This window comes from Pseudonaja textilis, chromosome 4 (genome assembly GCF_049901715.1).
Source record: "Pseudonaja textilis isolate UNSWEBS1 chromosome 4, rPseTex1.2, whole genome shotgun sequence".
NCBI lineage: Eukaryota > Metazoa > Chordata > Lepidosauria > Squamata > Elapidae > Pseudonaja > Pseudonaja textilis.
Genome location: NC_141993.1, coordinates 88,852,472 through 88,879,477, shown reverse-complemented (window position 1 = coordinate 88,879,477; position 27,006 = coordinate 88,852,472). Strand labels below are relative to the sequence as shown.

Sequence of the window (27,006 nt, the reverse complement as noted above, 5' to 3'; positions counted from 1 at the left end):
ACACTGTAATGCAATATGTGAGGATGTTTTCTATAGTGGATTGGTAAAAGGAGGCCATCAGTCATTGTTCCACTTTATTCTTTCGCAAGACCCTGAGGAAATGGAGTCTCTGCTGGGCCTTTCTGGCCACCTGGGTTGTGTTGGTTTTCCAGGTACGATTTTCGCTGAGGTAGACTCCCAGGAATTTAAAGTAGGAAACTCTCTCTACACAGCCCCCCTTGATATAAAGTGGGGCAGGTTCCTCTCTCTTCTTCCGGAAGTCTAACACAAGACATCTCCTTTGTCTTGCTGATGTTTAGGTGCCGGTTGTTTTCTGGACACCATGAAGATAATTTTTGAATCTCCCCCGTTTACATGTTCTTGCACAGGAACAGGAAGCTCAAGTTCAAAGCCCAAGAGAAGGTATAAAAGCCACCCACTCTCAACTCCATGAGGTCAGCTGCCCAGAACTACCCATGTGGTTCTTCATCATTAAACCATCTTTCCAATCAGCCCCCGGCCTCCATTTTGTCTCCAATGCCTCTCTCCCGGCTTGGACCTGGACCTGGATATTTCTCCCTACACCACCATGTTACTAACTTAACAACTGTGGCAAGAAAGTTTGTAAAACGGGGCAAAATTCACTTAACAACTGACTTGCTTTGCAATGCCTTGCCCTCAGAAGTTGTGGGAGCACCATCACTTGAGACTTTCAAGAAGAGGTTGGACTGCCATCTGTCAGAAATGGTGTAGGGTCTCCCACTTGGGTGGGGGGTTGGACTAGATGACCTACAAGCTCCCTTCCAACTCTGATGATCTGTTATCTGTTAATGGAAATTTTCGGCTCAATTGTGGTTGTAAGTCGAGAACTACCTGTACACACAAGTGGTGCTTGCTTAGCATTGTATGGGTTCACTGGCCTGATATTGAGTATATTCCATTGCGTAGTGTCCCAATAAGTAACTAATAAGTAACTTAATTACTTTAGTCCAAAACTGAGTGTTGTTTGCACACTGCAATGAAGGAGCTCAGGGTGCCACGTCAAGGCGGCCGGGATATTTGTATAGAAATGATGAAAAAAAAACCTCTCAGTTTTCATCTCCCTCATTCCTTTACGCAGCGACTCCTGGCTCATGGCAAGATTCCACCACAAAGAGTAGAACCGCCATTGAAGCAGAGATTAAAGTCTCCGGGTGCGTCAGGCGATGGTCCTTTGATCCCAAGAGCAGGAGGGCTGTGAGGAACTCGGCGGCTCCCTTAATCAAAGCCCTTCCTGAGATTTTCTGCAACTTTTATTTCTGAGATGGGCGCGGGACTCGAGTTTGCTTTTAATTGGGTTGCTTGTGTTGGAGAGAGCAGGAGGGAGGGAAGAGAGATTTGGGGGTGACTTTTCTTTCTTTCTTTCTCTATCTTCCTTCTCTCTCTTGTCTTTCTCTCTTACCCAGTAGTCATATAACCTTACAATACCATTCCTCCTTCTTCTAAATGGGCTGTTCTCTTTCTTTTTCTTTCTTTCTTTTTCTTTCTTTCTTTCTTTCTTTCTTTCTTTCTTTCTTTCTTTCTTTCTTTCTTTCTTTCTTTCTTTCTTTCTTTCTTTCTTTCTTTCTTTCTTTCTTTCTCTTTCTTTCTTTCTTTCTTTCTTTCTTTCTTTTCTTTTTTGTTCTCTCCCTCTTTCTCTTACCCAGTAATCATATAACTTTACCATACCATTCCTCACAGGGGCAGATAGGACAGCACTCCAGAGGGTGAACGTCATTGCCCAGAGGATCATGGGTTGCCTTCTCTCCTCTTTGGAAGAGCTTTAGAGCTCCCACTGCCTTAAGAAGGTTCAAAACATCCTCAAAAATCCATCTCATCCTGGGAACCCCTTTTAATTAACTATTACCACCTGGCAGACGGTACAGGATAATAATAAAAACCAGGACAAATAGGCTGAAAACAGCTTCTCTCCCAGGGCAGGAGCTGTTGAATTCTGCTGTATAGTGCAGTGTTGGTGCAGTGTCGGGGCTTTTTGGTTCAATGTGTGGAGGGTGAAGGATAGGTGGTTGTGTTTATTGTCATGGACATGGTGTGCCCTGAAGATGGTGCTTGATTTCGTTATATGAGGTGCAATGACAATAAAGTAAACTAAACTAAATGGGCTTTTTCCTTTTTCTTTCCTTTCTCTTTCCTTCTGTCTCTCTTGTTCCTTCCCTCTTTCTCTTACCCAGCAATCATATAACCATACAATATGCCATTACAATATCCTCTGCCTTCTAAATTCGTTTTTCTTTTTCCTTTCTTTCTCTATCTTCCTTTCTCTCTTGTTCCTTTCTCTCTTACCTAGTAATCACATAACCTTACAATTCCTCCATCTTTTAAATGGACTTTTCATTCTTTTTCTTTTCTCGTTTTCCTTTTTTCTTCTATTTTTTCTTCATCTTCCTTCCTTCCCTCCCTTTCCTTCCTTCCTCCTCTTTCCCTTTTTCTTGCCTGTCCCCCCCTGCTCCACCGCCCCCCCGTCTCTTGCAAACCCCTTCTTTCCTACTTTTTCCCAGCTCTTCGTCTGCCCTTCCTATCCTTGCCACGGTTAACAAACGATCAAGCTTTCGCTTTCCTTCCATCCGTCACCCGTGAGCCTGAATTGCGGGGAAAGGCAACGCGGATGCGCCAGGCATTTCTCAGGGAGCAGGGGGAATAACCGCAAAGAAAGCAAACACCCCCTCCCATTATAATCACATAAGGATCGTGCGATTCAACGGGCAGACACGTACCACCAAATAGATAAGCATTTTTTTTTTTTTAAAGGAAAATCAATAGCATTTTGCCAGGCCTTTCGCTCCGAGGGCCTTTAGGATGCTCGACACATTTAAATTAGAAGAAGGAAATTCGGCCAAGATTTGCTGCCTGGGAGTTCAGCCTACAGGCAGGGACTTTTTCTAACTCTGACAATGGCTCCTTTTTAATAAGGGATTCTGGAGCTGTGTTTCTCCACCTTGGCAACTTTAAAACTAAGATGAAGAAAGGAAGGCCTGGAGACTAAACCATATGAAGAACGGCCGCAGGGTTTGGGTTTGGGGTAGTGAAAGAAAAGAAGAATTAGGGGGTGACATGATAGCAGGCTTCCAGTATTTGGGGGGGCTGCCCCAAAGAAGAGGAAGGGGTCAAATTATTCTCCAAAGCAACTGAAGGCAGGACAAGAAGCAACGGGTGGAAACTAACCAAGAAGAGCAACCTGGAATTAAGGACAAACTTCTTCATAGTGAGGACAATGAACCAGTGGAACTGCTTGCTACCTGAAGTGGTCGGTGCTCCGTTACGGATTACTTTTTATGAAGAGATTGGACAGTCACTTGTCTGAAATGGTATAGGGTCTCCTGCTTCAGCAGGGGGCTGGACTAGAAGACCTCCAACGGCCCTTAGAGCTCATTCATTCATTCTAAAACTTGTGGACTTCAACTCCCGGAATTGCATTCGTTTTAAAAATATGTGGACTTCCAACTCCCAGAAATCCTCCAGTCAGCATGGGAAGACTTCAACTCCCAGAATTCACCAGCCATCTTTTTTTTTTAGGGGGGGGGGAGAAACTTCAACTCCCAGAATTCCCCAGCCAGCCGTGTCTGTTTCTTTTTTCTCTTAACCTCCTAAAGTGGAGATTGCAGAGGAAGGGATTACAAGAGAGTTTAAGCTGTGCTGGCTGGGGAATTCTGGGAGCTGAAGTCCACAAAGTCTTAACATGGCCAAGTTTGGAGATCTCTGGACTGAAGGAACAGCTGGAGTCTTACTGTCAGAAGTAGTCCTCGATTTGTGATCGAAAATGAATCCACGGTTAGTTTCAAAAACATGCCAGTCGTTAAATGGGTGGGCCGTGCAACCGTGCCCAATTTTCCTGACTGCCATTTGCATGGCTGTTCGGTGAACGCCATGGTTGCTAACGGATTGTCGTAGTCCCTAAGTGAAAGTGGTGGTCGTTAAATGAACCCATTTCAGCCAGTTGTGTTTTGTTGCTGGAAACTGGAAGGAAACATTGGATATCTGCCAAAAATGCCATAAATTGTAGCCGTGGGACTCGGGATGTTGCAAATGGTTGGACAGGGTTGCCAAGTTTCCAAAATATGATTATGGGATTACAAGGGGAGCCGTTGGAATTTCAAAACCGGGACATAAGTCTCTTTGGGGAGGTTCCATTGCAACTTCGAACTGTGATCAATCAGCCGTAGCAATAATACTTAAGACTTATACGTTGCTTCACCGTGCTTTTACAGCCTTAAGCAGTTTGCAGTCAGCCTCTTGCCCCCAACAATCTGGGTCCTCATTTTACGCACCTCAGAAGGACGGAAGGTTGAATCAACCTTGAGCTAGTCAGGATTGAACTCCCGGCTGTGGCCAGAATTAATCTTCAATGCTGCACTCTACCCACTGTGCCACCAAGGAAGGAGGGAGGGAGGGAGGGAAGGAAGGAAGGAAGGAAGGAAGGAAGGAGGGAGGGAGGGAGGAGGGGAGGAGGGAGGGAGGAGGGAGGCAGGCAGGCACGCAGGCAAGGGGAGGAGGGAGGCAGGGGAGGAGGGAGGGAGGGAGGGAGGGAGGGAGGAAGAAAGAAAGAAAGAAAGAAAGAAAGAAAGAAAGAAAGAAAGAAAGAAAGAAAGAAAGAAAGAAAGAAAGAAAGAAGGGAGGGAGGGAGGAGGGAGGGAGGGAGGGAGGGAGGGAGGGAGGAAGGAAGGAAGGAAGGAAGGAAGGAAGGAAGGAAGGAAGAGCAATAGCAGCTTCGAACTGTGATCAATCAGCCGTAGCAATAATACTTAAGACTTGCATATCACTTCACATACATGAAGGAAGGAAAGAAGGAACGAAGGAAGGAAGGAAGGAAGGAAGGAAGGAAGAGCAATAGCGCTTAGATTTATACACCACTTCATAGTGCTTCCCAGCCCCCTCTCAGCGATTCACCGAGTCAGCCTCTTGCCCCCAACAATCTGAGTCCTCATTTTACCGACCTCAGAAGGATGGGAGCCTGAGTCGACCTTGAGCTAGTCAGGATCGAACTCCTGGCTGTGAGCAGAATTTGCCTCCAACGCTGCACTCTAACCACTGCGCCAGCAGGGCTCTTGATAATGCCCAATTAATACAGCCTGCTTCTCCTGTGCATCCGCCGGCCTGATCTCTCTCCAAATGCAAGAAGGGGCTTCCGACGTGAGCTCGGCCGGCTTTCTAAACCAGATCCCCGCACCCCCATTTCACAAACGAGACTCGGAAAGGAGGAGGAGGAGGAAGAGGAGGAGGAGGAGGGCCAACTAAGAGCCTAATGGTTTATTGGCAGAGGAAGGGGTGGCAATTCTCCGATGGCCTCTGCCGCAGCGGAGACCCTCATAATACTGGAACCCCTCTGGGCAGAACCGGGAGGAGGGCCCTTTAACAAGAGGAGCTGCCCGGAGGGAAGCCGGCTGGGCAGGATCCCGAGGACAGTTTCCCCTGCTTGGCCCGGCAAAGGTCCCTGGGGCGGGCGGAAAGGCCGTCTCGAAGGGTCAAAGGTCCAGGCCGTCCCCGCAAGCTTCGAGGACCGGGCGTCGGAGGGAGGCGCCTTCCAACTCGTCTCCAGGCCGGACCGGAGGAGGAGCTGGTAGGCATCGCGTCCTCAACGTCCTCATCACAAGGCGATCTTGGTGTTTCGGAAGCTGGAGTTATCCCTGCAACAGGAAGGAGGAAAACAGACCGTCAGGCGTCCCGCTAAAAGACGTAGTGGCCGCATTCGAGTTTGTGAGTGCCCGGCAGCTGATGAGCTAAGCTTTGGGGGGGGTGGGGTGGAGGGGGAGGTCAGTCCCTTGGCGGAAGCAGCAAATGCTTCTTGGAACCCATTAGGCCCCACCGGTGGCTACCCGCCCGTCAAGGGTATGCTACACGTTGCCAAGCAGTTCTCTTTCTGCGCGGACTCGCCCCGAGGGCGCATGAATGCAACTAACAGCCCATTAAGGGCAGGGAAAGAGCGGCTTGTTAAGGTTTGATGGCCTTTTGCATAACAAAGAGGGTCCCGGCCCAAACGAGACCGGAGTGTCGAACTGGCTTCTGGTTCCCCCTCGCTGTTGGCCTTGGGAGCCATCTTTTTTTTTTTTTAACTTGGAAGCTTCGAGGCTGCCACATTCGGTGCAGAGGTGGTCTTCAAGCAGGTTCTGACCCGTTCTGGGGAACCGGTAGCGGAAATTTGGGAGTAGTTTGGAGAATCAGCAAATTCCCACCTCTGACTGGCCCCGCCAACCCCATCTATTCTCTGCCTCCCATTGAGTCCTAGCTGATCGGCTGGGTCTCCTTTGGTTGCCCTGCACAGGAGAACGGAGCTGGAAAGCAGGTTGGTGGGGTACGGGAGGGAAGGGGTATTTTGCAGTATCCTTCCCCCTGCCACGCCCACCAAGCCACACCACATCCACCAAGCCATGCCCACCGAACAAGTAGTAAAAGAATTTTTTTAATCCCACCACTGATTAACAGTGCCTGGGAATTTGGGAGGGGGGATTTCGTAATGAGGTAGAAGATTAGACTCAACAACATTCTCGGAGAGTCAAGGACAAGTTGCCATGCACCTGGAGAGGAGTGACTGCTGTGGTTCGCCAGCAGCCTGTGCAGATGGCAGTGGAATTGGACAGTGGGGAAGAAAGGGGACCAGTCCGGGAGTCTGGAGAGGACTCAAAGGGTCCTGCGTCTGAGGCAGGGATGGGGCCAGGACCACCTGGGATGCTGACTCCGGGGCCTCTGGAGTCTGGCAGCAGTGAGGCAGAGGACCCAGGGGAGCCTGTTCCCAGTGCGTGTGTGTGCAGAGCTGCTAGAAGACAAGAACAGCTGAGACAAAAGGGGCGACTCGGGAGTAAGGCTTGGAGGTGATTGTCCTTCCCCTAAGGTATAAAGAACAGGCAAAGATGATGAAACCTTTGCAGGAAGCAAAGTCGTTTGCTCTGTTCGGATTAAACCTTGAAGCTCTGTGTGGACTTGTACTTCGGTTGGTTTTTTTTATAGTTCATTTGGCACTTTTGGTGTTGGGAGCAATTCAAAGCAGAGAAAGGTGGGTGCTTATCTCGAGGGACTGTTTGGGACTCATTACAGGCTGGGAATGAACATAATTCCCAGCACTGAAATAAAACAAGGGTTGTTTTAATTAAGCGTGTTCTTAATTACAGTCTCGGAAGCCTTGGCCAGAACAGTGACTAGGGGGAGGTCCCCAGTTGGGACGAAGATTTGATTGGGCCAGGTGATGGACTGGTGGGTGTAGGGGATGATGGATCTTGGAATTCTCTTTTGGGAACTCTCGGATTTGGGTTTTTCTCAGATGTGCCAATATGACAACTCTAATAAAATGGAAAACTTTGAAGGAATTAGTGCCTTGGAGTTTATGGGTTTGGAGTTGGAGTTGACATTAACCCAAATCTCAAAATTCCCAGGCACTGAATGTGGCAGCCTTGAAGCTTCCAAGTAAAAAAAAAGAAAAAAATTGCTTCCAAAGCTGACAGCGAGGGTGAACCAGAAGCCAATTGGGCACTCCATCTCGTTTGCGCTGAGTTGGTTGGAAGGCTACACTTCGCGATGCGAGCGGGAAGGTGGCAGCCAACGTTTTCCCCAAATTCGGATGCTCTCCAAGCCTCACAGAGCATCTCCCTTGTGGTTCTGCTGGCTGGAGGAATGAGGGGGCGGGTGTCTTCAGACAGGCCGTGAGGGGTTTGCAACCAGGCTGCAGAAATGGCTGGCAAGAGCGTGGCCACAAGCGCACAGACACATCCTCTCACTTGTGAGAGAAGCGGGCGAGCATGAACCCTCCGGTCAATGGAGCTGCGTGCGTGCGTGCTCTTGCCAGTCACTCATGCAGAACCATCCTTCCCACCCCCACCCGGTCCAGAAAGCCAGAAACGTGGAGGAACCCTGGTGTAAGGTATCTGGGAGGCATCTACTTGGGGAGTACATTAAAACAGCCAGCAATTCTCCTTTCATGGGACTGAATTCTCCCTCTCCCCAGTGAAGCAGATCACTCTGGTTTTATCCGTCCCTCTTTCGTGCGCGTCTGCCCATTTCTGGTTTGTGACTTCCATCCAGAGCTTCTCTCTTGGAAACAGCGGAGCAGACTTAACTCACAGCTCCCTAATGGGAGGAAGGGGCAACGCATGGAGTAGGTTAAGTCCTCCGATAGACACGGAGTCCTTTGCCAGCCAGCCTCAGCAGCCAGCCGAAAACTGCGCCAAACGTTTTTCCCAAACCCAGAAAGCACCCCCCACCCCAAAAGGATCCATTTTCATTGGCCTGGCTGCAGGTGAGCACGGTGCTTGGGGCATCCCGTGTGGTTGGCCTGGATGAGATTACAAGCTGCCTTCGGAATCTAGGCCAACTTGCTGCCGGACAAGTTATTACTTAATACTGAAGAAATGAGGAAATAGAATCATTCAGAGCCGAAGTGGCCCAGTGGTTAGGATGCAGGCTGACTCTGCCCACTGCCAGCAGTTCAATCCTGACCAGCTCAAGGTTGACTCCAATTTTCATTTTTTTTTTTGAGGTCAGTAAAATGAGGACCCACACTGTTGGGGCAGCAATAGGCTGACTCTGTAGAACAGCGGTCCCCCAACTTTGTGGCTTGGGGACCAGCCCGGTTGGAGGGGTGGAGAGAGAGTAGGGAACTGGGCTATGTGAGCATCGGACTAGCATGCACGTGCATGCAGTTTCACTCACCCTAGCTGGCACACACCTGCATGCACGTGCAGCTCAGCTTGGGTGAGTCGAGCTGCATGCACGCACGTACACGCCAGCCCATCACTCACGCAGCCTGGTTGCAAATAGGCCGCGGCCCAGAGGTTTGGGAGCCCTGGCTGTAGACTGCCTAGAGAGGGCTGCAAAGCTCTATGAAGCGGCATACAAGTATGAGCCACAGTGGCGCAGTGGTTTGAGTGCAGGACTACAGGCTACTTCTGCTGCCTGCCGGGCCGCCCTGCAATTTGGCAATTCAAATCCCACCAGGCTCAAGGTTGACTCAGCCTTCTGTCCTTCCAAGGTGGGTAAAATGAGGACCCAAGATTGTTGGGGGACAAATATGCTGACTCTGTAAATCGCTTAGCGAGGGGCTGCAAAGCACTGTAAAGCGGCATATAAGTTTAAGTGCTATTGCTATTGCTAAGTGTTAAGGAGGCCAAAGGAAGGACAAAATGAAATGGGAACAACAGCAAAAATTAAAATAATTTTGTAAATTATTTCAAATAATTAAATCGAATTGTCGACTTGTCCTGCAGAGAGTTGTGCAGTGGTGAATTGCCTCATTCCGCTGCCTTCAAGGGCAACAGCTGGATAAGAGGGAAGACTTGGAGGGAAACAAATTTAAATTTTTTTTAAAAAAAAGGTAAGGCTGGAACCTTTCTCAAGCCCCACCCTGCACTGTGATTGCTTTTTTTAAAAAAAAAAAAGAGGAGCAGATACTTGTGCAAACCAAACATTTCACTCTTCTGTAGTCTATTTGGGTTACTGTGTAATTGTTGCACAATACCAACCAAGCTTTTTGCTGATGGAAGGTAATGAAATCAACACCTGGTTGGGCTCTCTTCCTGGAGTGCCTAGGGAGGTCCTTTCTTTTATTGTGGGGGCTTTGTGTGTGTGTGTGTGTGTGTTTGTCTTGTTGTTCCAGCCATCCTCCTGTTTCCTGCTCTAAGAGTTTGGCGTTTTGCAAGCCGAGTTGCTTAATCCTGCAATCTATGATTTGGAGATGAGTTAGTTAATGGTCAAAGCAGAGGGGCCGCGGGGTGTGGTGAATGAATAGCCAAGATGGCGGACAGAGGTCACAATAGTGCAATGCTTGTGTGTGATGTGCCTAAAACCTGGGGTGTGTGTGTGTGTTGAAATTGGACTATCCTGGCCAGCCACCTGAATGTAGGCCGTGGGCATCCAACCTTGGCAATTTTTAAGACTTGTGGACTTCACCTCCCAGAATTCTCCCCAGCCAGCATAGCTTACTCTCTTGTAATTCCTTCCTCTGCAATCTCTCCACTTTAGGAGGTTAAGAGAAAAAAAGAAACAGACACGGCTGGCTGGGGAATTCTGGGAGTTGATGCCCACAAGTCTTAAAGTGGCCAAGTTTGGAGACCTCTGCCTTAACCGTTAGACTAAAGACTTTGTGGACTTCACCTCCCAGAATTCTCCCCAGCCAGAATAGTTTACTCTCTTGTGATCCCTTCCTCTGCAATCTCTCCATTTTAGGAGGTTAAGAGAAAAAAGAAACAGACATGGCTGGCTGGGGAATTCTGGGAGTTGATGCCCACAAGTCTTAAAAGTGGCCAAGGTTGAACCCTGTTGTAGGCACTCCTGATTCAAAATATTCTAAGGGGCGGGCGCTTTCCCATTCTTCCTTCCTTCTCCTCCCGTTACGACGGGACGGACACTTAGAAATGAAACACACAAGCCAACCACAGAGAAGGAAAGGGCCCGGGAGGAAGATCTTCGTAGTTTGAACGTCAAGCCAACCACGAAGGCAGGTCAAAGCCAGCTCCTCCAGAGGGAGGGATGAGCCTGGCGCCGCCTCGCCCTGCGACGCGAGCAGCACCTTGCCACAGGCAGCACAACAGCAGCAACATGAAACCAATAAAAATGTTAAATTAAAAAAACAAACAAACATGAAACCAAAGGGAGTCCTAGAACAGCCCTCGGGTTTGTCCTGGCAGATCTTGTTTTGTGCTGATCCCTGGGTCTTCTCCTTCCCAAAACTTGAGCGGGGAGGACCATGATCAGAAGGTGAGAGAGCCTAGGTGGGTGCTGAAGATACCCTCTGGCCCCTTCAGTCTTTGGAGCCTAGTCGTTTAATAGCAATAGCAGACTTATATAGTGCTTTGCAGCCCTCTCAGCAGTTTATGGAGCTGGCTCAGACAGTGGGGAGGAACGTGAGTGTTCTGCATTGGAGACAGAGATGGGGCCAGGGCCGTCCGACAGTTACCAGCTGCCTTCGGAGTTGGAGATCAGTGGGGAAGAAGAACAGCTGGAGCCTGTGCCCGATGTGTGCATGCGCAGAGCTGCCAGGAGAAGGGAACGGTTAAGGAACAAGGGTCGACTGAGGAGTAAAGGCACAGGTGGACGGTGAATGGCCCCTCCCAGAGGGAATAAAGAGGAGCGAAAAGGGAGTGGTGTTTGCAGGAGACAACTAGTTCGTTTAATTAGTGTGAAGATTTATTTGTGACTCTCGGAGACTCCTTGCCAAGTATTTCCTTGTGCAGAGTTGCGCTTGGAAGCTATCGGCCTGGCAACTCTCCAAGCCTGATAAGGTCTGTGGTTGTAAATTCACCAATCAAAGACTGTTTGCTGGACTTTGCTGATGTGAATGAGAGGAATTCACATGAGCCTAAATAAAAGGCGTTTTGTCGGGATGTAGAGTCTGCTTTGTGATTTTGTGAAGCCTAGGTCTGAAGAATGGAGTCAGCATACTGCTCCCAACAATTTGGGTCCTCATTTTATAGACCTGGGAAGGATGGAAGGCTGAGTTGACCTTGAGCCGGTCAAGGTCAAACTACTGGCAATGAGCAGAATCAGCCTGCAATCTTGTCTTCTTACCACCGTGCTACTGTTTTCTTCTTCCCTCTTTGAGCCGCGGGTGGCGCAGTGGTTAGAGAGCAGCACTGGCAGTGACTCTGCTCACTGCCGGCAGTTCAATCCTGACCGGCTCCAGGTTGACTCAGCCTTCCATCCTTCCCAGGTCTGTAAAACGAGGACCCAGATTGCTTGGGGAGGGTGGGTGGCAATACGTTGACTCTGTATACTGCTTAGAAAGGGCTGTAAAACATGATGAAGTGGTATCTAAGTCTAAGTGCTATTGCTATTCTTTCGCCGAGCCTCAGTTCTACGGGTTTAGTGGCAGCAAAGCTGGGCTTGGCAACCAGTCAACCAGCCAAATTGGATGGAAGAGGGTGGTGGGGCGACATGGTCACACCTGCCAGAAGTCCTTTCCAGTTTGCCTGTTGGGTTTTGAAAAACCAAGAGGGATAATTTGGAGATGGCATCTTGTGCCCGGACTGCCGGTCCCCCCAGCTGTGTTGGCGGGTGAGGTGGCAAGCTGGCAGGACTCGGGGCCTTCCTCCCCCCCCACTTGATGGTCCCACATCCACACAACACAAGCAAGCTAAGGATGTACCTCTCAGCCTCCGAAGGGCTTTGGCAACAGGCCAGGTGCTCTCTCAAAGGGGGCAGATAAGGGGTTTACGAGGACTGGATGCCCCAAGAATTTATCCTGGACTCCCCACCCCCTCAAAAAAATCTCATCTTCTATGAGACCCACCGTAAAGGATCATCGGCCCTGCAGGTTTCCAAGCCAAGGGGGAAATATCTGTAGTTTGGTTAAGGATGGGATTTAGGATGGTTGTTTTGGGGTTTTTTTTTTCCAGGATGGTTCAGAGCTGCTTAGAGGTGAAAGAATTTGGCCTGGCTATATTTAAAAGACGCTGCTCTGATATTGCAAGGACGCTATGCCACTTATATGCATAACATACATACATACATACATACATACATACATACATACATACATAAATACAGTGAGGGAGAGAGAGAGACAGACAGACAGACAGAGAGAGAGAGAGAGAGAGAGAGAGAGAGAGAGAGAGAGAGAGAGAGAGACACAAGAGAGAGAGAGAGAGAGAGAGAGAGAGAGAGAGAGAAAGAAAGAAAGAAAGAAAGAAAGAAAAAAGAAAGGAAGGAAGGAAGGAAGGAAGGAAGGAAGGAAGAAAGAAAAAGAAAGAAAGAAAGAAAGAAAGAAAGAAAGAAAGAAAGAAAGAAAGAAAGAAAGAAAGAAAGAAAGAAAGAAAGAAAGAAAGAAAGAAAGAAAGAAAGAGAAAGAAAGAAAAGAAAAGAAAAGAAAAGCCATGGATTCAGGGGAAAGAACTAGCCATCCTGGAGTATCTCAAGGCTGCAGGACTCAGAAATGGAACTGCAACTCTCTCGGAGCAGGCGTGAGTGCGAATGGTGCCAGAGGAGCGGGGGCGGGGGCAGGGAAGAAACTCTGGCTGAGAGGTACATCCCGTCATGGCTAAGAAGAAAGATGATGCCCTACCCTGGGCCTGTGAGAGAGGGAGGGAGGACGCTCATTTCAGCGGCCGCTGCTGTTCACCAGGCCATGAAACTCTTCCCAGGCCCTGGCAAGCCAGAGGAGGGGGGGGGAAGAAAACCAAAGGGGGGAAGAAGAAGGGAGGGGGGGGGCGGAGAAACATACACACAAAAGAAAAAACAACAACAACACAAGCACTTCAAAAACCAAAGGCTTAACTCCGAAGAAGAGATAATCGCGGACGTTTTTTTTAAAGTCTCCCCTCCTCCCCCCTTTTTTTTTCTGCTGGATGGGGGGGAAGGCAAAGTTTGCCAAGTTGGGTGCCGGGAGGGCCGAGACGCAGCCCCAACCAGGCCAGGGACTGGAAGGCAACTGGGCTGCCCACCCCCATGTGAAGCAGGGGGAGGAGGGATCTGGCTCACACCCACCCACGGCTTCCTTTCTCATCTCCCTTCTCCTCTGCCCCCAACCCTCTTCCGGGAGTTGGGACCGCAAGCTCCTTCTTAGCACACCTACCTTTTTACCTGGCCGTGAAGGGCCCCCGCGCCCCCCGCTATCCCTCCAACCTCCCCCACCCACCAAGAAGCCGGATCGACGGTAGTTTTGTTGCTGCCGATGGAACGACGTCGACCGTTTGCGCAACCTCAACTATGCTGGTCTTGCAAGGACAAGGACAAAGGCCGGCCGTTGGGACAAGGGTCTTTGTGCAGGGGTGGGGGGTGTCCTCCACATCAATTCATAAAATACTCCTACGTTATCAGTTGCCATAAAAAAAAAGGGGGGAGAAAAGGTACATTCCAACTCTTTATCTTGAAAAGATTGTAACTAAACTACCAGAGCTTTTGCCCGGGAATATATTTAATTGGAGAACGGGATGGATGACACCCAGCCTGTGAAGGTACTCAATTCAATTGTCGAATCTGATTTATGACACACCCGGGGGGAACAGGGTCACAGGGGACTGTAAATGATGTATGCCAGAGTTGGCTTCATACAGGGCAGGGCCAGTATGTTGTCTCATAATAAATCCTTTGAAGTTTTTTGAAGTTTGGCTCGAGAATCATGATTTCGTTAGGGCGATTGCTGGAATCCTGACACTCCACTTACGACCACAACTGAGCCCAACATTGTTGGGGCAAAGTAAGGGAGTTGTTGAGATTTGCACCCGTTTTACCACCGTCCTTGCCACAGTTGTCCAATGAATCATGGCAGTCGTTAAGTGAATCGGGCTCCCACCCACCCCCTTGACTTCGCTTGTCAGAAGTTAGCAAAAAGGGGGATCGTGGGAGGGCCCCCCCGGGGGATGCTGTGACCATCATAAATATGAGCCAGTGGCCAAGCTTCTGGGTTTTGATCACGTGACTGGGTGGGGGGAAGGGTACTACTATGATGGTCGTAAGTGTGAAAAACAATCCTAAGGCACAGAGGTTCTGACCAGTTCTGGAGAACCGGTAGCAGAAATTTCGAGTAGTTCGGAGAACCGGCCAATCCCGCCTCTGACTGGCCGCACCAACCCCATCTCTTCTCTGTGTCGAGCTCCGCCGCACTCGTTCACACCTGCTGTGGTATCACTCTCAGGGAATGTCTGTGCCGCTATGTCCGGATACAGCCGCTTACCAAGCTCCCGCAATGCAAATTGATGACATCTCTTCGCGGCGATGTCTGCGGCCTGATGATGTCGATAGCCAGCGCCAGATATGACTGATGAGGGCGCTACCCATGACCGACATCAGATAATAAGCGAACTATGGCTAACTCGACTCCTGGCTAATGCAAGGTGGCTTAGGGTGGCAGGTGTAAGGAGTAGTCCTATTCTTTGCCTCTGATTCTTGTTGGAGAGATTGTCAAGAAATAAAACGACCTTGTATTAGCTCATGTTTGTCTTTACTTGTGCTCTACCGCACAAGTTGGCATAGGCATTGTAACTCTGCCTCCCATTGAGTCCCACCTGATCGGTTGGATCTTGTTTGGTTGCCCTACACAGGAGAACGGAGCTGGAAAGCAGGTTAGTGGGGTGGGGAGGGAAGGGGGATTTTGCAGTATCCTTTCCCCTGCCACACCCACCAATCTACGCCCACAGAACCGGTAGTGAAAAAAAAAAATGAATCCCTAAGTGTTAAGGCACTTTTTTTCCCAGTGCTGTTGCAACTTTGAACGGTCACTAAACAAACCGCTGTTAAGTCAAGGATTCCCTGTAGCCCAGTGGTGGGATTCCAAACGTTTGACCACCGGTTCGCCGGGCGTGGCTTGGTGGGCACGCTTTGCACGGGTGCACGCACTTGCGTGCCAAAAGTGCACTTTGCGCAGGCGCAGAGCCGTTCCAGCTCACCTCCTGCAAGCCGGCACGGTCTCCCAGTGGCTTCAGCAGCTGCCGCGCGGCGCTATTCTGTGCCGCGCAAAGCTGCTGCGCTTCAAATTCAGCGGCTAAAGGTGAGTATGGGAGCCTGGGCAGACGGGTGGGCCCAACAGCAGAGCGGTGGAGAGAACTGGTTTGGTCTCCGCTGCTCAATCGCTGCTACCGGCTCGGTAGAACCGGGCCGAGCCAGTAGGATACCACCACTGCTATACCCCTACCGTTAATCGCTGCAGCAAGAAAGACATGCCAGTCCAGGATAGGCAAAATTCGGACGGATGGAAATCAAACTAGCTGGTTGGAAACCAGGAAAGGTGATAATCCAGACACTTTTCTGGACTTTTACCACCATTAGGTTAACTTTATGGAACGGCAGGTGGTCCTTGACTTACAATCTGTTTGTTTAGGGACCGTGCAAATTGACAACGGCGCCGAAAAGAGTGACTTACGACCATTTTTCACACTTACGACACTCAGATGCTTGGCAACCGACTCATATTTATGGCCGTTCCTGTGTCCCCAAAGTCATGGGATCCATTTCTGGTGACCTTCGGACAACCAAGATCAATGGGGTGGGGTGGGGGTGGTGCCAGATTCACTTAACAACAGGGTTGCTAGCTGCAGTGATTCACTTAACAACTGTGGCAGGAAAAGGTCGTAAAATGAGGCGAAACTCATTTAATAATCGTCTCACCGCGGCAACAGAAATTTTGGGTATATAACAAAAGGTGGATAATCTGTTTTAAATGCTTGCTTTTTCGCTGGTTTAGTATAAGCTAATTCAGGATGCATTTGCACGAGGTCCCAAACTCACACTCACACTTTCTCTCTCTCTCTCACACACACACACACACATGCACAGAACATCGTCCTAATGCAAGAATAAAGGGTGAAGCCTTCTCCTCCTAAAAAAAGCCCCATCTCTTCTCCAGTGTTGTCACAGACCTTCCTACAGAATACGGAAGGGACTCGGGAGGTCTTCTAGTCTAACCCCCTGCTTAAGCAGGAGACCCTATATCCACGATGGAGAACCTGTGGCACGCGTGCCAGAGGTGGTCCTTCAGAGCCCTCTGGGTGGGCATGCGAGCCATCGCCCCAGCTCTGGAGAGGTATGCGCATGCGTCGGGGACATGCACACATGCACAGTGGGTAGGGTGCAGGCAAGGGGGATGTGTGTGTTTTGAATTTTGGGGATGCATGCATGCATGTGCTTTGGGCACTCAGTACTGAAAAGGTTAGCCATCACTGCCCTTAAGGCAAATTGTTGTCCAATCTCTTAAAAAACCCCAGTGATGAAGCACCCACAACTTCTAGTGGCAGGCCTTAGTAAGACCACACCTAGAGTACTTCATCCAGTTTTGGTCACCACACTATAAAAAAGATGTTGAGGCTTTAGAAAGAGCGCAGAGAAGAGCAACCAGGAGGATTAGGGGACTGGAGGCTAAAATCTACGATGGACGGTTGCAGGAACTGGGCCTGGCTAGTCTAGTGAAGAGAACGACCAGGGGAGACAGGATAGCAGTCTTCCAGTATTTGAGGGTCTGCCACAGAGAGGAAGGGGTCAAGCTATTTTCCAAAGCACAAGAAAGAAAGAAAGAAAGAAAGAAAGAAAGAAAGAAAGAAAGAAAGAAAGAAAGAAAGAAAGAAAGAAAGAAAGAAGGAAGGAAGGAAGGAAGGAAGGAAGGAAGGAAGGAAGGAAGGAAGGAAGGAAGGAAGGAAGGAAGGAAGGAAAGAAAGAAAGAAAGAAAGAAAGAAAGAAAGAAAGAAAGAAAGAAAGAAAGAAAGAAAGAAAGAAAGAAAGAAAGACATCTGAGCAAACCATGGATGGACAGAAGACATGTCTATTTTAAGGAAAAGAAGGATGGGGTGACAAGATAGCAGTCTTCCAATATCTCAGGGCTTCCCACAAAGAAGATATGTAAAAAGAGGTTGAGACTCTAGAAAAAGTACAGAGAAGAGCAACCAGGATGATGAGGGGACTGGAGGCTAAAACATATGAAGAACGGTTGCAGGAACTGGGACTGGCTCGTCTAGGGAAGGGAAGGACCAGGGGAGACAGGAGAGCAGTCTTCCAATAGTTGAGGGGCTGCCACAGAGAGGAGGAAGGGAGTCAAGCTATTCTCCAAAAAACACCCGAAGGCCAGACAAGGAATAATGGATGGAAAGGGAACAAGGAGAGATTTAATCTGGAAATAAGGAGAAACTTTCTGACAGTGAGATCAACCAATGGAACAGAAGTTGCCTTCAGAAATTGCGGGAGCCCCATCACTTGAGATTTTCAAAAAAAAGATTGGACTGCCATCTGTCAGAAATGGTTGTAGGGTCTCCCACTTGGGCGGGGGGTTGGACTAGATGACCTACAAGCTCCCTTCCAACTCTGATTATCTGTTAACCTGGCTGTTCCACCGGTTAATGGTTCTGTCAGGAAATTCCTCCTTAGTTCTAGGTTGCTTTTCTCCTTGTGTTTGGAGAAGAGATTCACACCTACACCCCCTCGGTTCTTTGTGGCAGCTCTGCAACTTTCCAAAGCTGAGGAAAAAGGAAATGGTTGCCCTTCACCCCTCATGACTAATATCTCCTTCCCAAGAGGCCTGCATAAGCGCACCAATCGTGCCTACCGTCCCTGTCCTATTGTTTCTTTTAATTTTTCTTATATGTATCTATCTCACGCCTTCAAAACTATGTTTATTCTTATACCTGTATCTTGTAAGCGATTGACCAATCAAATCAAATCAAATAAATAAACTGTCAAAGCTATCTTGAATATAAACTGCCCTCTGAATGGCCTTATGTCTCCTAGGCCGGTGCAACGTGCGGGGGGCTGTTAAACCGGAGACAGGCCAAAATAAAATAAAAAAAATCAAAATCAAAATCAAATCCATGTTTGTTTGTTTTTGACACCTCCAAGGCTTGGCACAAACCTGAGCGAATGCATCGTTTTGCAAAGCTGCACACGAATCCGTTAATAGAGCCGTTTTTTGGTTTTTTGTTTTTGGATTGGGAAGCGGAGGGAGAAAAAAAGCAAAAAAGCAAAAAGCAAGCCAATTGCTACCAGTCACGGCTTGCTTTAAATCTGCTTTGCTAATGACACCCACGATAAACATAAAAATGCGCTCAGGCTATATGTGCCGCCAAAGTGCTTTTCAGATAAATCTCGGGGAATGGGTCTAATGGGGCGGCTGCGGGGGCAATTTTTCTTGCTGATGGGGAAAAGGAAGCCGGGAGGGGGGGGGTGGGGGATGAGATCCAGACTGCCCGCTTAGCAAAGCGAGACAAATGGGAGAGGGAGGCAGGCGGGAAGGTCCCCGCTGATCCCTCATCGGAGGCAGGTGAGGCTGGATTTCTTAAATCTCCTGGGTCGGCCTCTCCCGGCTGCGGAAGGAATAGAATAGGATAACAGAGTTGGGAGGGACCTTGGAGGTCTTCTAGTCCAACCCCCTTCCTGTCTGGGCAGGAAACCCTACACCGCTTCAGACAAAGGGTTATCCAACATCTTTTTTTTAAAACCTTCCAGTGTTGGAGCATTCACAACTTCTGGAGGCAAGTAGTTCCACTGATTAACTGCACTAAGTGTCAGGAAATTTCTCCTTAATTCTAGGGTGGATCTTTCTTTGACAAGCTTCCATCCATTACTTCTTGTCCAGCCTTCAGATGCTTTGGAGAATAGATTTGACCCCTCTCTTCTTTGGGGCAACCCCTTCAAGTATTGGGAGACCGCTATCGTGTCATCCTGAGTCCTTCTTTTCATTAAACCGGACCTACCCAATTCCAGCAACCGTTCTTGGTATGTTTTAATCCTCCAGTCCCCTGGAGTGGAGCGGCACAACTCGCCACGGCCAACTTGTCCTGGGGACAATCCAGCCATTTAATTAAATGGAATGGATACACGACGATATGTGACCGTCAAAAATGAAAATGGTTTTTGAATGACTTTAAAGAATTTAAAACAAAAACCATTTAAATTTTTGACGGTCACGTTTCCTCGGGTCCTTCCTTTTGCACCTTTTCGTTCATGATTCGATTTCCTTGATGTTAGTGTAACTCTTGTCCAGTGATGGGATTCAATTATTTTTTACTACTGGTTCTGTGGGTGTGGCGGGGTGGGCATGGCAGGGGAAAGTTACTGCAAAATCCCATTCCTTCCCCACCCCACTAGCCTGCTGTCATGTCCCTGTTGGAGTCTGACTCCAAGGGAGAGGAGGAACAGCCGACAGGGAGTGGGAGTGTGGAGGAAACTGGGGAAGGGCACAGGCCAGCTGGACATTCAGAGAAAGAGCCAGGCCCATCCCCTCTTCATCTTAGGGCACGCAGGGAGGAGAGGATAAGGGAGCAACGTGAATGGCATGGTCTACGGGGGAGGAAAGGGCCCTGATCCCCTTCATGGCTGCAGCTGTGAAGACCATTTAAAAGGACAAACTGTGCATGGCCCAGTGTTGGAAGCAAAGCGTGAAATAATTCTAGTCTGTCAGTTCTTATCTGAATTCTGGTGTCCTTCCCAGCGTGTGTATTTCGATATCTGTGGACGTCTTCAAGCCCTTATCCTGCCTTGTCTCACTAATTGCTTCAGTGTGGTTTGTGTTGTTGTTTTTTCTATTTATAATTTAGATGTGTTTTGAGTTGGAACGGAAGTTCTTCCTTTTCGCAACTGTTTGTGGGGGAGTTTTTTTCTCCAGCCAATGATAATTGGAGCTTTGAAGCCAAGCTGAAGGAATTCAAGGGACTTCACCTGTTTTTTGTGACTTGGTTGCTTTTGTATCCCACCCTGGGTCATCACACCTGCTTTCCAGCTCCGTTCTCCTGTGCGGGGAAACCAAACAAAGCCCAGCCAACCAGCTGGGATGTGGGAGGAGGCAGAGATGGGGGAGGGGCCAGTCAGAGGCGGGATTTGCTGGTTCTCCGAACTACGCAAAATTTCCACTACCGGTTCTCCAGAACCGGTCAGAACCTGCCGAATGCCACCTCTGCTCTTGTCCTTTTGGCTGCGGCGAATTGTCCCGGCACCCTGGCAATCCTTGCTTGCAGCCTAAGTTCTCCCTCCCTCCTGACAGCATCAGAGTTCCCTTTGCTGTACAAGGGAGTCCTCGACGTACCACCCCAATTGGGCCCCAAATTTGTGCAGCTAACGGAGACCGTTGTTAAGTGAGCTTTGCCCCCTTTTGCGACCTTCCTTGCCACAGGCGTTTAAGCGGATCAGTGCAGTTGTGAAGTTAGTGGCCCAAAGAACTTGGAGAAATTTGCCAGGGGGAGGAAAGGAGACAGCGCGGGAAGGAAAAACTAACTCTCCACCACAGACAGATGACCATAATGTCTGGGTTGTAAAAGCTCTCGGTGACTTGGCACACACCGGAAGCCTTGCCATGCAAAGCGTGTGTCCATCTGTCCTGGCCGGGCCATTGGTTTTTAAGAGGGCAATAACCGCTCTAATTTGGATTTGGCAAAGGGGGCATTGGGCGAGGGGGCGTTAGCGGTCGGAGAAGGACTACAAACCCCATAAGCACACAGGAAGCCTGGCCCGCCAGAGAGAACATCCCATGGATTCCTTGCCTCTGAGCTAGCCTTCCCAGGCAGAGCAGGAATGATTAGAAAACCACTCGGAGTGGGGTGGACGTACAAGGGAGGAATTCCTGAGAGACGGGAGTAGCTATGGGCACAGGTGGTCCTTGACTTACAAAAATTTGTTTAGTGTCCGTTCAAAGTTACGATCTGCAATGTAAAGATGTATATAGATGTATATGTACATATGTATATGTATATATGTATATGTATACACACACACACACACACACACACACACACACACATATGTTTTCTTAAGTTTTCGCGGGAACTTACATGTATGGCATTCAGCTTTGTTCGGGTATTTTCCCACGTCATTATAGTTGTGCTTTTAAAGTTGTAGCAATGTTTTGGCAGAATCTCATCTGCCATCACCAGGCTTCTGTATTGTATATTCTGTAGTCTGTTCGTTTGTTCGTCATACCCGAACAAAGCTGAATACTATATTATTTATATATTTATATATATATATATACACACACACATACATACACACACACGCACACACACGCTATCTTGTTTGATGACATTCTGCTATTATAACAATGTAAAGACTGCTGATATATGTCAAAAGATCACCATGTTCAAATGTTTTAAAACTTAATTTTCAATAATTTTTTTTTTAAAAAGTTACAACAGCACCGAAAAAAAATTGACTTAGAGCCATTTTTCACACTTGCGACTACTGTAGGAATGATTGAGTCTGTCATCTGCACCTTTATAATTGTCCGGTTTGGCACTGCAACCCAACAGGACAGACACAGACTCCAGAGGGTAATGAGGACTGCAGAGAAAACAATGGCTACCAACCTGCCTTCCATGAAGGACCTGTATATTGCAAATAATTCCCTCAACACTGTCCAACTATTTACAAAGTCTGCATTACTATTACTATTAATCTTCTCATCACTCCTTATCACCCATCCCCTCCCACTTGTGACTGTATGACTGTAACTTTGTCGCTTGTGTCCTTACAATTTATATTGACTGTTTCCTAATATGATTTGATTGCTGATTGTACCCTGTGACTATCATTAAGTGTTTTACCTTATGATTCTCGACTCTTGACGAAAGTATCATTTATGTACACTGAGAGCATTCACACCAAGACAAATTCCTTGTGTGTCCAATCACAATTAGCCCATAAAAAGAACTCTATTCTGTTCTTTGCGACCTTCTGACAAGCAAACCCAACAAAGGAGTTCCAATTCAGTTAAGAACTGTGTTACTAGCTTAACAACCGTGGCGATTCACTTATTACAGGTAGTCCTTGACTTACAACAGTTCATTTAGTGACCGTTCAAAGTTACGACAGCACTGGAAAAAGTGAGCTATGACCCTTTGTCACACTTCTGAATGTTGCCCCATAGCCACGTGATTTTCCTTGGGGTGCTTGACAGCTGACTCACATTTATGACGAATGCAGGGTCTTAGGGGAAGCCAGATTCACTTAACGACCGGGTGACTAATTGAACACCTGCAACGATTCACTTAACGAACGTAGCAAGAAAGGTCGTAAAAAGTCACCTCACAAATTTCCTGCCTAGCCGCAGAAAGTTTGGGCTCATCAATTGTGGTCGGACGTCGAGGACTACCCCTGTTCCAGGCATAAATCAGGACGTGCGATGGAAGGATCGGGGATTAGAAAGGATGGCAGAGCCCATTAAAATAATCCCCCACAGAGAGTTTTCTATGCATCCAGCCAACATTTTCCTTCCCAAATTGACAGTGAAATTGGGATTTTTTTTTCTTTTTTCCTGAAGCCGACCATTCGAGGAAAATTCTAGAAGGCTCTACAAGACCAAAAAAGAAGCAAGAAGCAATTGACCCCCCATTCTCTTTTTTTTCTCCCTTCAGCGTTTTTCCTTATTTGGGGCCCCAAAATTGGTAACGGTGCTGAAAGCAACTACAATCACATGGCTGAGTAAAAAAGGAGACTTGACAGCTCTAATCGGCCGTAGAGGCAGAGATCCCCAAACTTGGCGATTTTAAGACTTGTGGACTTCAACTCCCAGAATCCCCCAGCCAGCACGGCTTCCTCTCTTGTGATCCCTTCCTCTGCAATCTCCCTCCACTTTAGGAGAGTTAAGAGAAAAAAAAAGAGACAGACACGGCTGGCTGGCTGGGGGATTCTGGGAGTTGAAGTCCGCAAGTCTTCAAGTGGCCAAGATCGGGGACCTCTGCATAGAGGGGAGATAACGGGGGCACGACAGCCAAATTCGCAACAGCCAAATTCGCTTTCCAAAAGCGGCGAGCCTCTCCACACCCCGGCTTGTGCGCTGCTTTATTTATTCGATGGCATTTTGTCGTTTGAACGCATGTCGGCTGTGGGTGTCCCAGATGCGCTAGGAAGTAACGGGCCTCCCATGCAGGCCGTGTGTGGTGTGTGTGTGTGTCTGTGTGTGTCTTCGCAGGCGTTTGTGGCAGCGCACGGCTAGGGAAGGCTTGTTGAACAGGTCGGTGGCAGCCAAGCGCTCAAACTTTCTGAGCTGCCGGTAACCGATCCGTTAATCCATCTCCTTTTCCTGTTAAGCCAGCCGGTTCCCCCGCGACCCCCAATTCGTAGCCTCCCTTCTCAAATCTCCCTTCAGACGGGCAGAAGCCCGCAAGCTCCTGCCTAGGTTATTCATGAAGCATTAGGGAGGATTTGCTCCATTTTCAATCTGTTTCTCCGGCGCAGGGGGATGCTGCAAAGAGCCGGCGGCTGCACGGGAAGCAGGAAATATTGTGTTTGTGTGTGCATGTGCGCGCATTTCATCACTGATCTGAAAAAAACAAAACAAAAAAGCGCCAGGAAACGAAAGACGTAAAGGAGCCCTCCGTTTGGCCTCTGACAGGTCTATACCTTCCGAGGGTCTCCTTTCTGGGTGTCGCCCGGAGTTTGCACTGCCACGTTCCCCTCAAATAATAATAAATGCCTTGGTGCAACAGATACGCGCACGTGCCCTGCCCCTCCTGTGAATACACGCGGCTGCAAAATGTGGGAGGGATGCTGCGATGCAGCAGGGAGGGAATAATAAAAATATGAAACCGTAAAATCCCAAATGTTGACGGAATTCCTGCCTTGTCCGCACAAGCCCCCTCAGCCTGGGGGCCCAGCGGGGAACCCCCATTGCAGCTGCTCTAAGTGTACGGTGACCTCCAAGAAAGGAGGGAGGGAGGGACGGAAGGAAGGAAGGAAGGAAGGAAGGAAGGAAGGAAGGAAGGAAGGAAGGAAGGAAGGAAGGAAGGAAGGAAGGAAGGAAGGAGAGGGAAGGAGGGAGGACAGCAGTTAGGAAGGGAGAGATATAAGGAAGGAAGGGAGGGAGGGAATGGGAATGAGAGGGAAGGAAGGAAGGACAGAAGTTAGGAAGGAAGGAAGGAGGGGGAAGGAAGGAAGGAAGGAAGGAAGGAAGGAAGGAAGGAAGGAAGGAAGGAAGGAAGGAAGGAAGGAAGGAAGGAAGAAAGATGGGGGAAGGAAGGAAGGAAGGAAGGAAGGAAGGAAGGAAGGAAGATGGGGGAAGGAAGGAAGGAAGGAAGGAAAATGGGGGAAGGAAGGAAGGAAGGAAGGAAGGAAGGAAGGAAGGAAGGAAGGAAGGAAGGAAGGAAGGAAGGAAGGAAGATGGAAGGAGGAGGGGAAGGAGGGAGGATAGGAGTTAGAAAGGGAGAGAGATAAGGAAGGGAGGGAGGGAGGAAGGACCTGGCCAGCATTTTCCTCCTTCTGCACAAGGAAACAGGAAAGATGACCAGAAGCGAGGTGGGTGGGCTCAGTTGCAGTGGACCTGGGGAGGGACAGAGAGTCGTGGAGAAAATCTTATCTCTGGGGTTGCTAAGTGTCAAACATACATGAAATATACAATTACAGGTAGTCCTCGACTTAGGACCACAATTGAGCCCAGAGTCTGGTCAGAGCTGAAGAAGCTCCTTGGATGAGAAGCTAAACATCTTCAACAAAAATAGAACAACAAAAGTCCAGTTGCCTTTTGAAAAAAAAAAAAAAAAAGCATTTTGGGGACCTGGAAGACTGAGAATTTCCACAGACACAACTGAGCCCACAATTTCCATTGCTAAGCCGGACCATTGTTAAGTGAATTTTGTCCCATTTTAAGACTTCTCTTGACACCGTTGTTATACGAATCGCTGCCACTGTTAAGTACAGGTCGACCTCGACTTGCAAAATTTCACTTAGCAACCGTTCAAAGTTACAACGGCACTGAAAGAAGTGACTTAGGACCGTTTTTTTCACACTTAACGACCATCACAGCCTTCCCCCTGGTCACGGGATCAAAATCCAGACTCTGGGCAACGGGTTCATATTTAGGACGGTCACAGTGTCCCCGGGGTCACGGACAAGCAAAGTCAATGGAGGAAGCTACAATTCGCTTAACGGCCGTGTGACTGACTTAACAATCGCCACGATTCACCTAACGACGGTAGCAAGAAAAGTCGTAAAATGGGGAGCAAATCTCACTTAAACAAATGTTTCACTTAGCAGCGTAACTTTTGGACTCCATTGTGATCGTAAGACGAGGACTACCCATAACACAATTACGGTAACTCAAGGATTTTTGATCCGATCCTACCGGAAAATTCTTTTTTGTCCCGTGGGAAGCCTCCTATTGGGGAGAAGATTCTTGTTTTTTTACTGTCCTCAGGGCTGAATTTTATTTTCTGTTTGTCTCTTTCACTTTGATTTGTGTGTATCTCTCTCTCTCTCTCTCTCTCTCTCTGTCTCTCTCTCTCTCTCTATATATATATATATAAATACCTATATCTCTACATATCTCTATATATCTATATCTATCTACCTCTATATCTATCTATACCTATAGATCTATATCCATAGAGCTCTATATCTATCTATCTATCTATCTATCTATCTATCTATCTATCTATCTATCTATCTATCTATCTATATCTCTGTATCTATCTAAATACCTATATCTCTACATATCTCTATATATCTATATCTATCTACTATATCTATCTATACCTAAAGATCTATATCCATAGAGCTCTATATCTATATCTATCTATCTATCTATCTATCTATCTATCTCTATCTATCTCTCTCTCTCTTTCTCTCTCTCTCTCTCTCTCTCTCTCTCTCTCTCTCTCCCTCTCTCTCTCTCTCTCTCAATGTCAGTCCTCATGATCCAACCGGCCTCTTTGCTTACAGAGCATTTGCGTGTTTTGCACATTCTTCACTCCAAGCTCTTAAATAAGTGGCAATCTTTTTACCATTTTGCGAGAAAATAAACGTGATTGTGAATGGCCTGCTCCGGTAAAGCAGAACAGCCTTCTTTAAAAACACCGCTGTCTCCTCTATATATTACTATCCTCCGTTCTGGTTAAAGAGCCCTTGTCACTGAAGGAGCTGCGGGGGGAAATTTAATATACAGTGTTTATAACCATCAGAAATCACTGGTACAGCCGCAAGTCAATTTACACAGTGCCTCCTTGAGGGCATTTATAAATCTAATGGGCTTATAAATCCTCGTTTAAGTTTTTGTATTTCATTTCCCCAGGAATGCAGCGTGGTCCCAAATGTGTATTTTACTCTGGCTGCCTTTGCCTCCCAAACGCAAAGACTTTGAAAGACGCCGGCCCGGCGACGATGAGAAATTCGAATTGGGAAGCAGGTAGCATGTGAGGTTTGGAGCCAGGCTCAGTGGAGGCTCACCGTGGGATGGGGTGAGGGTAGATACAAGTAGTCCTTGAATTACAGCCACAAAGGAGCCCCACATTTCTGTGGCTAAGTGAAAAAATCTGCTAAGCGAGTTGTGCCCTGTTTTAGGCCTTTTCTTGCCACCTCTGTTAAGTGAGTCACTGCCCTTCATCGCTGGAGGCTTTTAAGAAGAGTCTGAGAAGTCACATGTCCAAAATGGTATGGTGATGGTGAACCTATGGTGAACCAGTCGTTTGTGCTGGCACGTGAGCCACAGGCAAACTTACCTCACTGCGCGTGTGTGAGCCTCACAGTCGATTTTTTGGCTGGTTTGAGGCCTTTTCCGGCCTCCCCAGAGGCTTGAAAAAAGGCTCTGCAGGCCAAATAATAGGCCCATTTCATCACTTCCTGTAATACCAGAAGTGACAAAATGGGCCTATTATTTTGGCCTGCAGAGGC

The 27,006-nt window shown here is 48.2% G+C and overlaps 1 protein-coding gene across 4 annotated transcripts in view; it reads right to left on the bottom strand.

Moving 5' to 3' along the window:
• Positions 1-5,231: 5,231 nt before the first annotated feature.
• The window catches only part of EIF4E2 (eukaryotic translation initiation factor 4E family member 2), a 47,139-nt gene continuing 25,364 nt past the window's right edge, over positions 5,232-27,006 (bottom strand). For 2 of the 4 annotated variants that reach the window (XM_087933668.1, XM_087933670.1), the window contains 2 exons: positions 12,998-13,079; positions 5,232-5,639 (listed from right to left, as the gene is read on the bottom strand). In XM_087933668.1, coding sequence (XP_087789794.1) covers positions 13,034-13,079 — 46 coding nt within the window. In that variant the 3' untranslated portion in view covers positions 5,232-5,639; positions 12,998-13,033. The remainder of the gene's footprint in view (positions 5,640-12,997; positions 13,080-27,006) is intronic. The other 2 variants (XM_087933669.1, XM_087933671.1) reach the window with 1 other exon arrangement.